At 40.7% G+C, this 14,085-nt stretch overlaps 1 protein-coding gene across 3 annotated transcripts in view; it reads left to right on the plus strand.

Annotated features, from left to right (window-relative positions):
* Window positions 1-14,085, plus strand: part of ASAP1 (ArfGAP with SH3 domain, ankyrin repeat and PH domain 1) — a 338,316-nt gene that overhangs the window by 250,460 nt on the left and 73,771 nt on the right. For all 3 annotated transcript variants that reach the window (XM_058668479.1, XM_058668481.1, XM_058668480.1), the window contains exons 8-11: window positions 1,712-1,841; window positions 2,989-3,074; window positions 8,805-8,880; window positions 9,839-9,925. In XM_058668479.1, coding sequence (XP_058524462.1) covers window positions 1,712-1,841; window positions 2,989-3,074; window positions 8,805-8,880; window positions 9,839-9,925 — 379 coding nt within the window. The remainder of the gene's footprint in view (window positions 1-1,711; window positions 1,842-2,988; window positions 3,075-8,804; window positions 8,881-9,838; window positions 9,926-14,085) is intronic.

Raw genomic sequence — 14,085 nt, forward strand, 5'->3', positions numbered from 1 at the left:
CTTCCTGATTCAGAGCGGGGCACTCTAAGACAGATTGAAAGTTCATGTGCATCAGCAGGGCCTGTCAACAAAGCAGTGGCTCCTCTTTCTGAAGAGTTTTAAGTTTTAGGACACCAAGACATCTGTTTTATTAGGTAGGAGTGTTCCCATCAAGGTCTGTCCTCAGGGGTCTCCCAGTTGCTTCAGCATCCTGTCTGGAGATGGTTCGTGGTGACTGAAGCTGTAAGCAAGGGAACCAGAAAGCAGTAAGGTGCAAGGTGCAGACTACTGTGTTGCTCCTTCTCGCCTCAGCCACACCCTTCCAAATACTTGCTGAATTCTCTCATCATTTTAGTCTTCAATTATTCTTGTCTTTTGGAAATAACACATTTTTAAACCTTAACTATCCCTCTGGTGGATTCCCTAGAAGAAGAAATTGAACCCGACCCTTCCCATTTCTTATTAAGCCCCTAACTGTCAAGGTGACACTGGTCAAAGAGTTCCTTAGATGTTAGAGTATTAGAATGAATCCCAACCAGGTGGGAGTAGATTTAGCCTTGATTGATGGGTTTCATTTCGTACAATGTTTCTATGTAGACAAGGGCTTTGATTCCCATACCACCACTGCAAATTAGAGAAGACTTTGAAAGTTAAATCAACTAGCCTTTGCATTCAGAGCTGGACTACATAGGCTATTTCTGAAAGTAGAAGTGCATTTTCATGTTTTGTTTCTTTTTAATTTGACATAAAAAAGATTTCATGTATTTTTTTTGTACATATCATTCTGAGAAGATAACCGTACTTTCCTTTCTCCCTCCCTCCCTCCCTCCCTCCTCAGTCAGCTCTCCTGGTTTTCCTCATTAAATGGGTTTGGGAAGGAAGACTCTGATTCTTTGGTTTCCCAGAATGTTCTCTGTCAGAGCTGAGGACTAACCTAGGGATGTTAGGCTTCCTCAGGCCTGTCCTCTTGTTCCCTAGCTCCCTTGCATTCCCCTCACTCAAGAATGTTTTCATAGGACTCCAAATTATACTTTGGAGTTTCTTCCAGTCCTTATTTTATATAATCCAAAGACATGTCATGAAATAATTAAAATGTGTTATTGAAATGTGGGGATGATCTATTTAGAGACTGTTGGAAATTACCTTTGATTTCATTTCTGTGCATAACCACAAAGACTTCTTAGATGCTTTGTCTTGAAATAATTCCAAGTCTCTCAATAGGAAAAGTCTCAAGTCTTCAATTTTCTGATTCTTTTTCACCATAATGCATTTTACCCAAGAGAAGATAAATTTCTTCAACCAACTAAAATGTAAGAATTTACATGAATTGTCGTAGAAGATCAGAGTTAAAATCTAAAAAGTTTGCTGGATGAAAATCTATCCCTTATGTTTGTTTTCTTTGAAGTGAGATGTTTACTTCTCATTGATTCTACCAGCTTCATTCTTAACTTTGTATCTTTGGTAATTAAGACAGAGATGGTGATTTCCAGTTAAGGTAGAGTTGTGGTTTGCTTTTTAATTGACTTTCTCTTTGAGTAGAACCTGTAGTTTGCCCATGCTTTCTGCCCTAGCACATACACAGCACACTACTGTCATGAACGCCACCACAGTAGTGCATTTGGTGAGCCTGCAAAGACACGTTGTTATCATCCAGAGGCTATAGCTTACATTAGGGTTCACTCCTAGTGTTGCACAGAACATATTTTAATACTGATATCTGCTCTAATTACAGTACAAAAATTGAGAAGGAGAAAAGAGAGCATGCAAAACAGCATGGCATGATCCGCACGGAAATCACAGGAGCTGAGATCGCAGAGGAAATGGAGAAGGAAAGGCGCCTCTTTCAGCTGCAGATGTGTGAAGTAAGACCCTGTCCATGTGCTTGGCCCAGAGAGTCAGTGACCAACATCTCCTGCTAGTCAGCAGTCTTTATGCTTCCAGGCAGGCTGTGTTTGAAGATTAGAGGAGGGCACCGTTTCTTAAGGATGCTAATCTCCATTTGTCTCCAAGCCTTTTGGGACCCACCATGGCACATGTCTCATAATTTGAGCCTTGGTCCTATGGGGCTCTTTAAGCCAAAACAGGATTCTTTGGTGAGAACTTTAACATTGTTTGTGAGTGACCTTGGGGGGAAAAGATTTGATGCGGGGGTAATGTTAGTGAATATTTTTACTATTGCAAGCTTAAAGCATGCCTTTTGTTTTTTTAACTATATGTCAAATTTGAATGAAAATCTTGAGTAGCAATTAAGGCATTCTGAGTTCATGAAAAAATTGCAGTGAAAAGCATGTTGACTTCAACTGAGAGCAGAGGTTCTCAAGCTGGGCTTAGAAGGGTGGCCAACATTTCAACTGAAGGAACAATCCCTCTGGCTCTGTGCCTTGGCAGTTTTCAGAAATTGTGAAGGTGGAGACAGCTCACAATTTAAACTTTCTTCCCAACATTTTCTTGCTTTTCTTTCTCATAAACCTTTGGCTCCTGAACCTAATTGCTCAAGTACGCTTTCTCTCAATGTGAGCAGAAAGCTCTGGTAATAGTAACAAATCTGAACTACCAGAGTTTATTTAACTGCATCTTTATGCTTTCATTTTTGAGAAGCAAGTATTCTTTCTGGTTCTCCTTCTTGCTCTCATGTCTTACAGCATATTTCACAAAGACAATGCTACTGTACATGGGAAAGACAATCAGTGTTTCGGGTTTTGTCCGGTGACCTCTAAGCTTGAGATCCACTGCACCAGGGAAACAGTTTTTCTAGAATATTTTTCTGCCTTAGTTCTGCTTGTGTGATAAACTAATTGTCACTGTTTACAAAATGCTAACTCTTTAATCAACTTGTTTTTATACACTTTGTGACTTTGCCAAATCATTGTTCGCTAAACTGAGCTTGCATTGTCTGAAGGCCACTGGGACTCATTAACATATGCATATTCATAAGTGGTGTTCTGCCACTGTTACGCTAAAAAGCCTTATCTGCAATTAACAGCATAACATTCTGCTTTATTTCCACAGTATCTCATCAAAGTGAATGAAATCAAGACCAAAAAGGGTGTAGATCTGCTGCAGAATCTTATCAAATATTATCATGCACAGTGCAAGTAAGTAAATCAGTTCATTATTTTTAGCCCTGGTAAGGTCCCCTTCATGTCATTGGTTTTCTTAATCACATTTCCGTTCTTGGTTTGATGGCTACTACAGTAACATAATGACATTCTAGGCTTAATATGAAACAGTGTTGTTTTCCATGTTCTGTGTTTCATGTGCATTAGTAGCTCAAAGTAAGATGACTGTTGAATTAACAAGAAATATTGTCTCTTGCCTCTGTTAACCTTGGCAGTCTTTAGAACTTTTCGCAAAAGCCTTTGCTCAATCATATGGAGGCCTGTTGATGAGCCTGTCCTCCTCCCTTACTTGACATTTTATCTATTGTTGAATCATTTTATAACATGACTTCTCTGCCAAAGTTTGTTGTTTTGGTTGCCTAAATTAAATGAAAGTGAGTATTTTGGCCATTAAGAATTCTTCACATTCATATGTGGGTTCTTATGTAATTGGGATTATTTTTTGAGAGCCATCGTTGTACGCTGGTACAATCCTTGTTTGCGTCTCAGGCCTGTCTTTTGTTCTCTGTTTACAATGCTGTGATGTCACATCTGCCTTTTTAAACTTCTTTGACTTTTTGGGTTAGCTTTCATGAGTTTCCTAATAATGTCATTGTAAAAGACATCTTGTGAAAAGCATGTCAGTGACTGTAAAGGTCTGTTAACTGATAGAAGTTTTAGAGAAAACAGTTCAAAACCTTTCTGGAGTGACCCAGATAACCCTCCTGAGTGAAAGAATACAAAGGTCATTTGAACTAGAAAAAAATGTGTGTCCTCTAAAAAGTTAAGTACACAATTTCTTTTTGTCACTCCTATTACTTTTATGTATCTACTTATCCATTTATGTCAAAGGAGCCTTACAGATTTTTCATCTGCTAGTTAGTTCCCAGTTGGCTGGGACGAGGCCAGAGGAAAGCCAGGAGCCTCTTTGAGGACTCTGACGAGAGTGGCAAGCACCGACCAGCTGGGGCTAGCCTCTGCTGCATTCCTCAGCCATTAGCAGAGACAGCGCAGTGTTTCTGTCAGTTGTGTGAGTTTTCTTCCCAAAGTTCATGGGCAGAAGAGTGAATAGATAATACATATTTTTGGCAAACTTTTCAAAGTACTCTATGTGATGATTCCAAGTGGTATGAAAGTCACTCATTTACAGGTTGTCCGTAGACTTGACGGTTTTCAGGAAAAACTTTTTAGTGATCAAATTGTTGCTTCCATAGATTTGACTTGTAGGGTTTTTTTTTTTTTTTTTTTTGCCTCTTTTCAAAGTATATTTTACTCTGCATAAATATTTCAGAAATAACCATTATGCCCTGAAGTAGAGAGAGTTTTGCTGTTTATAGGGTCAAGTTTGTTTGCTGAAGGGCTGCCTTTGGCTCTGTATTGTTCTTGGCCAGTCACAAAACTGAAATGAAACACGTTGTGTGGCACTCTCTGAATTTACTTTGGGTGGATTTTTTTTTTGTCTGAGTTTTTGTAGAAATGTTTTATTGCTTTGACAGTTCTGCTTAAGTAAATGAATCTCATAGTTTTGTGAATCACAACACTGGCAGCAAATCTGATTTCATATGATTTTAGAAATATCTTTTTTGATTTCAGAGTTCCTAGGTTTGCAAAGAAGGGCCAAATGTACATAAATATGAGTTTTCAAAAATTTAAGATGCTTTGTAAACTGAATTGCATAGTATGAAAAAAATAAGGTATAGATTTTAAAAGAGAGAGAGAAAATTGGCACCAAACTTTGTCTTTTAATTCCATCTTTCCACAACCTTTTGAAGTAATGTCATGTAGTCTTTTTTAGTATGGGTGAGAAAAGCAACACAATGCATTTTCGCTTTAGGTGTTTCATTCTCTGTGTTTTCTCATTTCACAAACATTGATTAATTTCCCACCAGAGACCAGGTACTTTGTTAGGTTCTGGAACATAGGTTAAAAAAGAGCCAGAGAGAGAAAGAAGAAACAAAAAGAAACAAGCCTCCTCTGGACAGTTACTTGCCAGATATGGAAAGTAAATCCACTTCAGACATTCATACTCATAGTGGGGCTAGAAATGACTAGTACCTTCGGGCATCAGGCAAGGTGCCAAGGCAGAAGATACAGAAGGCACCAATGCTTGGTGTTAGACTTAGGGCAGCTGGGGTCTGGGCTTGGGGATCCCAGAGGCATCTTCCCCTAGAGAGAGGCCAGCAGAGATCCTGCAGGGAAGACATTGCTAGGCCAGTTATTTCATGCAGTAGAACAGTCACAGTGGAACTCAAACTGAGTTACCCCTAGGGTGGACTCTGGGAATCCCCTCAGGCATTTTTCTTTGAAGGGCTCTTTTTATCCATTTTTCTTTGAAGGAATGTTTTTTATCCATTCTGCCTTCAAGTAGTCTCTCAAATATGTCTTGCCAGACACATAAAGCATTCTCTGCTTATAGGGGAAAAAAAAGATTGATATCCATTTGAAAGAATTACAGAGATGAAAAAAAAGAGAGAGAATTACAGAGACAGAGGCATATCTTGCATCCTCTGGCTCACTCCCAAGTGGCTACCAAGGCCAAGACTGAGTCAGACCCAGCCACAGCTTTGATCCAGGTCCCTCACCTGGGGGACAGGGGCCTAAGCTCTTGGGACATCCTCTGCGGTCCTTCCCTGACCATCAGCAGGTAGCCAGCTCAGAAGCAGAGTCCCTGAAACACCAGCACTCATATAGAATCCTGGCACAAGAGAAGACCCATTGACTTTTTTGTACCTATTTCAGCACACCCACACAAATTACTCTTCATTTCCATGATTCTGAGTATATAAAATATCCAGGAAGGGCAAATTTATAGATAAAAAAGATTAAGTTAATAATTGCCAGGAAAGGCAATTACCAAAGGAGAGGAAATGGTAGCTGCTGCTGACATGTACAAGGTCTCTTTTGGGAGCATAGGAATGTCTGGAATGAGCTAGTGGTGCTAGTTGGGTAACATAAATTAATTAATTAAAATAATAAATAAATATAAACATAAATAAAAATTTCTGGATGCTACTCTAAAGCGATGATTTTTATTTTACATGTATTTTATCTCAGTAGGACAAGTGTGAAAAACAGAGGCCCATGTCCTCTTAGAACTCCTACCTGAAAAGCTGTAGCCCCTCGTCTGCAGCCCAGTTCACTGACTTCAGCAAGAACGTTCTTAGGTAGTATGTCAGAAATGTGGACTCCGTAAGCTTGGGATTTGGCCCAGAATTAGAGATTTTTAAGAATCTCCAGATGCAACTCTGATGTACTGTATTCTCCACGGTCTCTTTGATCTGTCAAGCTGTGTTTGTAACTAATTAGTTCTTGCAATAGCCCCCGTACATTCTCTTTCTTAAAATATCACAGGATATTTAAAAACATTCTTTGGCCTAGAATGTCGGAAATCAGTATCTGACTAGTCCGAGCTATGAGCTTGAAACCCACACTTCCCAAAGGGATTGATACGGGATTTGATCGTGGCTCACCTCACATCTCTTTTTCTTTTCTTTTTTCTTGTTTTTAGTTTGTTTGGGGGAAAATGATTTCCGTGATATTCCAGGATACCCTAATTTGTTATTCTCTGAGCATTCAAACTTGAGTTCCTTCTAAACTGAGCCAAGCAGAATATCTCCTAAGGAAAATTGGATAAATGCTCCTGTTTTCACAATTTCCCTTTACCATCATTGTTGGAACACGGTGATCTAAAGAAATAAAGAATATAGTGACCCTCTCCAGCAGAGTAGGTTCTGGTTCATCTGAGGAGAGTATCTCCTGCCTGTTGGATGGGTGGCTTGCCCTTTGTAGCCATGGATGTGTGTTAGAACTTGTTCCCTTGCCCCTCACTTGGCAACTACCATTTGGTCTAGCAACCCATGTCATTAAAATATGTTGACATTTTTTTCAATTTACTTATCTAAAACATGAAGCAAATCTTGCTATCTTTAACATTAGAGAACCATTGTGGTTCATATGTTTGGCCTGTGACCATCATCCATTGAGCTGCTTCACTGTGCCTGGCATGTTAAGTGTCTTACTGCCACTATCCGTAAGAATTACACGTTAGGTGTGATTATTTCTGTTTCCTGTATAAGGATTCTGAGGGTCAAGGATCTAGCAGTTATGCGGTTTTTAAGTAGTAGAACCAAGATTTGAACTTAGATCAGCCTTTTTTGTTACCTGTGTTCTAGAGATGGGAAGACTTAGATCTAGAACTCAACTTTAATGCTTTAAATAACTTTAGGCAGGCTGCTTGATCTCTCTGGGTCTCTTTTCCTTACATGCCGTTCATGTTAGCAGTCATCTGTGTTGTTGGATTGCAATGACATTTACTTATTCTTTTGCTTATTCTTACTGGCTTATTATGAAGAATACAAATGAGTAACCAGATAAAGAATTGTATAGGTAGGATTCTGAAAGGGTGCCTAGTGCAGGAGCTGCTGGCCTGTGAAGTTGGAGTCCACCACTCTCCTGCAGGGGAATGTGTTCACCACCCCAGATGTGCTCTAGATCCTTCATCAGGGCCCACCTCATTGTCATGATGGACTAAATTATTACGTGACTTCCTTTGAAAAAAAATAATTCTCCTTTTTAAAAAAGATTATTTATTTGCAAGGCAAAGTTACAGGGACAACAGAGGAGATAGAGGTGTCTCATCTGCTGATTCAACTCCCCAAATGGCCACAGCTTCTGGAGGTGGGCCAGTCAGAAGCCAGGATCTTCCTCCAGGTCTCACACATGGATACAAGGACCATCTTCTGCTGCTTTGCAAAGTGCATTAGCAGGGAGGTGGATCAGAAGTAGTACAACCAACACTTGAACCAGTGCCCATCTGAGTTGCTGGCATCACAGGCAGCTTTACCCGCTACACTGCAACACTGACCCCTTGGTGCTAACTTGATCTTCATCCCCTTTTGCCTTCCTAGAAATAGGGAGAGAAAATTGTGAAGACCAGACTGCTGAGTGCAGGTGTGTGTCTTAGACAAGAAATCTTCCCTAGAAAGTTAAAAATGCAGCTTCAGAATTGAACAGGCTTGGATCCACATCCCAGTGCCACCACTCACCAGTTGTTTGGGCGACTCAAGCAGGTCGTATAGTCACTCTGTGCCTCAGTGTGCCCTTTTTACAGTCGGTGAGATTGAAATGCTTAATTCATAAAACTTGAGTAGATGAGATAATAGTATACAGTGCTTTGTACAGTGCTGGGCCTGTGATAAATCCCCACAAAAGAGAGTTCTTGTTACTACTCAAGTGGAATAATGCAACCCTAAACATATGGCAGGATAAATTGCAAGTTCATTGGTATGTGTTGAAACACATGAATCTTTAGGGAACTAAATGAGCTCTGATTTCCTCCTGCCGTATCTTCAGGCCCATAGCTCCTTGTAACATCCAATTCAACTTCATGATATTCCACTAATTAGCATGTCTCCCTCTCCATTTCGAATTAAAATGTGGCCCATACAGGAGGCCTTGTGCTGCATACAGGTGAGTATATACATTAGCAAGTCACTGTGTTCAGACAGCAGCTGTAATTGTTAATGTCTGTGTGATATCTTCTATCAGATGTCAAGTAATAGCCATCGTTTGTAGAAGAATTTTTGTAAATACTGAAATGAGCTGTATAACTGTCTTGTGAGATGAAAGGGCACATGGTAAATATGTAAATCAGTAGTTTCAAGTTTTACAAGTAATTATAGTTTCTTTTTTATATTGCTTCTAAATCTTTAATGTTTTGTGTTGTAGTTTCTTCCAAGATGGCTTGAAAATAGCTGATAAGCTGAAACAGTACACTGAAAAATTGGCTGCTGACTTATATAATGTAAGTGTTGTATAAAATACATGCACCTTAATCCTCTTTCGTTGGTAAATGCCTTTAAATGTGAAACCTGTATTTGGAGACTAATGAAAACACGTTATGTTCAAAGATATATCCAGGATAGCCCAGAACAGACCAGCTTCAGCCAAACTCGGCGAGCGCATTGTGGCCTCATTTTCCAAAGTACTTCATGTGTTTTGGGTCAGGTAGATAGGTAACTGCTCAAGATGGATATCCAGCAAGGTGCATAAGTTTAAATGGTTATTGCACTTATTTATATTTTCTTTTTCTAATATTCATGTTTTGCTTTCATAATAGAAAATCAAAAGGAAAGCATTTAAAGAAACTAAATGAGTTTGTAGAAATAGCAAAGTTATTGCTCATTTTGGTTTTGTATTGAATAATGTTAAAAGTGTGTGTACTGTGAGTATAGCTGAGGTCCTCCAAGATTTGCTGTTACTAGTTAACCTGGTTGAGATTGCATTAAGGTTCCAGGTAACTTTTAAAAGCAGCATGATCCCTTGTCCTCAGGTACTTCTGGTACTTCTGTGGAAACTTCAGTACTTGGACTGACCCCACTGGATTCCTGGATATCCAAAATTCGCTTCTGGTCCATTTAATCACATCATGGTGTTATCACCTACACACTTGGAAAAAACCAAAAGCATGTGACCTAAATGCTGCTTCTTAGTGTTGCTTAATTATACTACTTCACAGCTAGCGACCTTGCCAAAGTATGTATTATTTAATAAGAAAACACATCAGGTTGTTCACTGATACCAAAAATCACGGGTGTTTTCGTGAAGAGAGAGAGTATTATCAGAAGTGAGACAGTGTGAGGAACTTCACTGAGGAAATCAACCGCATAATTGGATAGTTCAGTGAGTGGGATATTTGGGTAAACTATTCATAAGAGCATGCATGATCAAAAAGTAATAGAAGTTAAATCTTCCCTTCACAGATAAAGCAAACGCAGGATGAAGAAAAGAAACAATTAACTGCACTCCGAGACTTAATAAAATCATCTCTTCAACTTGATCAGAAAGAGGTAGGTGATCTGGCCACTTTGATGAGAGCTCCACTCCATGTGAGACTGTGTGTACCCTATCTGCAAAGCAGGCTGCCTGAGTGCTGGTGGGGACATGGGAAGTAAAACATGCAAATGTGCACTTGCCATGTCCCCACCAGCATTCAGGCAGAAACCTTTCTTCTCTCTCCCCTTTTAAGAACAGATGACCCCTGTCTTTATTTCCATGGCTCTAGATTTCCAGTGTTAACTTGTGAACTTACGGAGTGTTTCTGTAGAGCTGCTGATGTGTGGGAGATACACACCCTGTAACTCTTCTTTGTGGACCTCCTTTGTCTTTCTTGCAACCAGAAGGAATCTCATTTTGTCAAGGAAGTATTTTAACCTACCAAAGCTTTGTCCTCGATTCAGAAGATTAAGTTGAGATCAGCCCCGGATAATGAAGTGTGGTACAGAGATGAGTGCGTACAAAGCTTTAATTGTAAATCATTTGTTCATACTTTGAGTGAATAATGTATGTCAAAAATGGTTCTAGATCTTAAACTTTACTACCCTGCCATCAAGGAAGTCATTAGCAAGCAGAATGAACCAACCATGTGCACAGTCAGTCATGCCTACATGGTATCCCTGCTATTAGAAATATACTTAGACACCACCCTGAAGCCAAAAGCAGGAAACCTAGAAGGCGCTGGGGTAGAAAACTGGGGCAGAGTACATGAAGGAGTAAGAAATTTGATTTCTGAGGTTGAAGCTCAGCCTTGATCACAGGGAGCTCATACCACGGGTATGCCAGTTGTACCGGGTAGATCCTTGCTACCTAGGATGCCTGCAGTCCATCTTCCAGTGCCTGAGTTGGAGTCTCAGCTCAGCTCCCCCTTGCAGCTTCTTCATAATGGACATGGGCAGCTCATGATTAGTGAAGTTGTTGAGTCTGCCACTGAAGTTGGAGACCTGGACTAAGTTCCCAGCTTCAGCCCAGCCCAGTCAGGCACTTTTAGGGGTGAACGCACAAATCGGGGAGAGCCCACTTGCTCACTGTCACCCCTTCTGTACTTCAAATGAGTAAAACTAAGTTTTTTAAAATCTTGAATAGTTAACGCCATAGTTATCCAGCAGAATATTTTTTTAATTCCAGCATGTTCTGAAAGGGGCCATGATTCCAAAACAGGAGTAAAATAGCTCCCCTAAAACACCAGGCACCCTGCATTGCGGGAAGCCAGTGACTAGCCATTTTAAAACCTGAAGTTTTTATTTGCCAATTGAGTATAACCTTCTTGTCTGCCTCCCTGAATCCAGTTTTTGGTGTGCTCACTTGGTTTTGTTGAAATGAGAGAACCTATACAAGAGGTCTTCAAAAACTTCATGGAAATGCATGTTCTAAGAAAAAGGCTATGTATGAATTTTGTGCTAAAATAAACATATTCCATGGATTATTTAAAGCAACCTCATAGTCCCTGACCCTGGGGACCTGCTAACACAGTGGCTAAGCAGGATCTACGTGGTGTCATCCAGAGTCTGAGTTAGAGCTGGCACCTGCCAGTGAGTTCTCCAGCTGTGCTTTAGAACTTCCAAGTATCAGAAGCCTAGTAGTCTTCAGACTGAAGCACATGTGCTCAAATCTGTGAAAGTGCTGATTGTGAAGGTGCTTATTGCTGACATACAAACCTTAGGAGAAGCAGTAAACTCTCCAAATGATTGCACAATTCTGAGAAAAATTATAAGGCTTTTTTAACTGCCCACTATGCACTTCAGCCATTTTCTGCCTTCACATAATCCAGGAATACCACCTGTCTACCTGTGAATGTTTCCTTGAACAGAAGGGGGGTGAGGGAGTAGGTGGGAAAACATCACCATCTCCTTGTTTATTATATAGACTGAAATATTATGCTAGCTAGAGAAGGAACTGTGTAAACTTAAAAGATTGTATACAATGAAATGCAAGTGATTTACTTTAACTCCATGTCAAATTAATAAATGATGAGTTGCATTAGCCTCATGCCCAGAGTAGTTTAAATCGCCTTTCCACAGCGTGTGTATCCTGTTCTCGTGCTCTTCACCGTCTCTCATTGCAAAATGTGTTTGGAAAGCACTGGTTTGTAATGGCCTAGCGTATCTGTAGGAGACTGCCCGTTACGGAACTCTTACCACAGCACAGCTGTTTAAAGCTGTCTGAAAGATTGCTGGCAGGGAGCCAGAGCTGTGGCACAGAGAACTAAGCTTCTGCCTACGGTGCCAGCATCTCATATCAGCACATTCAGTTCTCAGCTGTTACACTTCTGATCCAGCTTCCTGCTGATGCATCTGTGAAGGCAGCAGGAGGTGTCCCAAGTCCTTGGGTCCCTACTAACTATGATAGAGACATTGATGGGTTTTCTGGCTCCTGGCTCCTGGCTCCTGGCTTTGGCCTGACCCAGCCCAGACCTAGCTGTTGCAGTAGCAACTTGAATGAACCAATAGATGGAAGATCTGTCTCTTACCCTTTCTTTCACCTTTGATTTTTCCTCTCATTGGCCTTCTCACTCTCCCTGCTACTCTCCCTCTGTCTCTAATGTCCTGCCTTTCAAACAAATAAATATTTCTAATAAATAAGACTGCCTACAAAACTAAAATGCAAACAGTCACTTTACCTATTTACACACACCTTCCCCTCCCCTCAACCCCCGAATTCTAACTTGGATCCATTAAAGGGATCTCAAAAAATTTGTTGTTGCTATAACTTGAATATTCCTCATCCACAATGCTCAGTATCAGAAATGTTTCAGGTTTTAGAGTTCTTGGTTTTGGGATATTTGTGTAGGCAATACCAGGTGTGCATGCCTAACTTGAAATCCAAAATCTGGGGGCTAGAGATGTAATGTAACAAGTGCACCCCTCCTAAAACTGTTCTGGGCCTCAACTGGTGACATATGCCTTGTTAAAGTTATAAGTCAGGTTGGACTATCCTAAAATCTGCCAAGTTCAGTAAAAATTATGCTTCAATACAATAAACTGCTAAATACAAAAATAAAAATAGACACGAGACAGCTCAATATTATACTGTAGCCATTTTAAGGTGGATAGCAGCCAGTTGTATATAAACTAAAATTGAAATGTCAATGAAGCAGTCACAGGATGTGGTTAAGAACTTGCATTTTCTAACATATCAGTCACTCAATACCATGTCAATTAACTCCATAATGTTGTAAACTGTTGTTGATGTTATGTTATGGCTTCTAATTGGTCGGAACAATATTCTGCCAGCTCTACTTTTAGACCAGAGATGGTCTCCCCAAGAAACTGTTGAATTGATCTGGACAATAAGATGCTGAGCTCTGTGCATGGCACATGCTTGCAATGAAAGAAACAAGACTGGATTTGAACTGTAAGGTGGAGTAATGCTCCATGGGGGGAGGGTACGGGGTGGAGTTGGGGGAACCTCAGAGCCTATGAAACAATGTCATAAAATGAAATGCAATTAAAAAAAAAAAGAAGTGAAGCCACCTTCTCCCACACTGTTATCCCTGGGTAGGAGTTTGTGCTCCAGCTGCTCCACTTCCAATCCAGCTTTCTATTTATACACCTGGGAAAAGCAATGTAAAAGTATGTGCAGTCACCCCTGGGCCTTTGCTGCAACCTGGTAGGCGTGGCTTAGAGCATACTTGCCCTGGCCTGAGGCGACTCCCAGCCCTCCAGGCCAAACATGACTTGACTGGAAGGTGAACTGGCATCCCTTTTATCAATCACAATACCATTATTGGGTGGGGAACTGCCAGAAAACGCCCTCCTCCCCACTCCTTCCTTAACCTTTGAAACCCTGGAACTTGTGCGAAATAAACAGAAATTCCTCACCTGCCTGTCTCGGGTGGTTCCTGGACCGTCACCTCACCTTTGGTGACCTTGGGGCCTGGTCTTAAACCCCAAGATGACCCAAATGTTTAGGCCCCTTCCACCCCCATGGGATAACTGGAAGAAACTCCTGGTTCCTGGCTTAAGGCTGTTCCAGTCCCTGTTGGTGCAGATGTCTAGAGAGTGACCTGGTAGATGGAAGATTCAGTCTCTCTCTCTCTCTCTCTCTCTCTCTCTCTCTCTCTCTCTCTCTCCCTCTCTCCCCTTCTCTCCCCTTCTCTCCCCTTCTCTCCCTCTTTCCCTCTCTCTCTCGCTCAACTAAATATTTTTTTCAAAAAACTACATTTTTGAGTATC

This window comes from Ochotona princeps, chromosome 9 (genome assembly GCF_030435755.1).
Source record: "Ochotona princeps isolate mOchPri1 chromosome 9, mOchPri1.hap1, whole genome shotgun sequence".
In the NCBI taxonomy this organism is placed as follows: Eukaryota; Metazoa; Chordata; class Mammalia; order Lagomorpha; family Ochotonidae; genus Ochotona; species Ochotona princeps.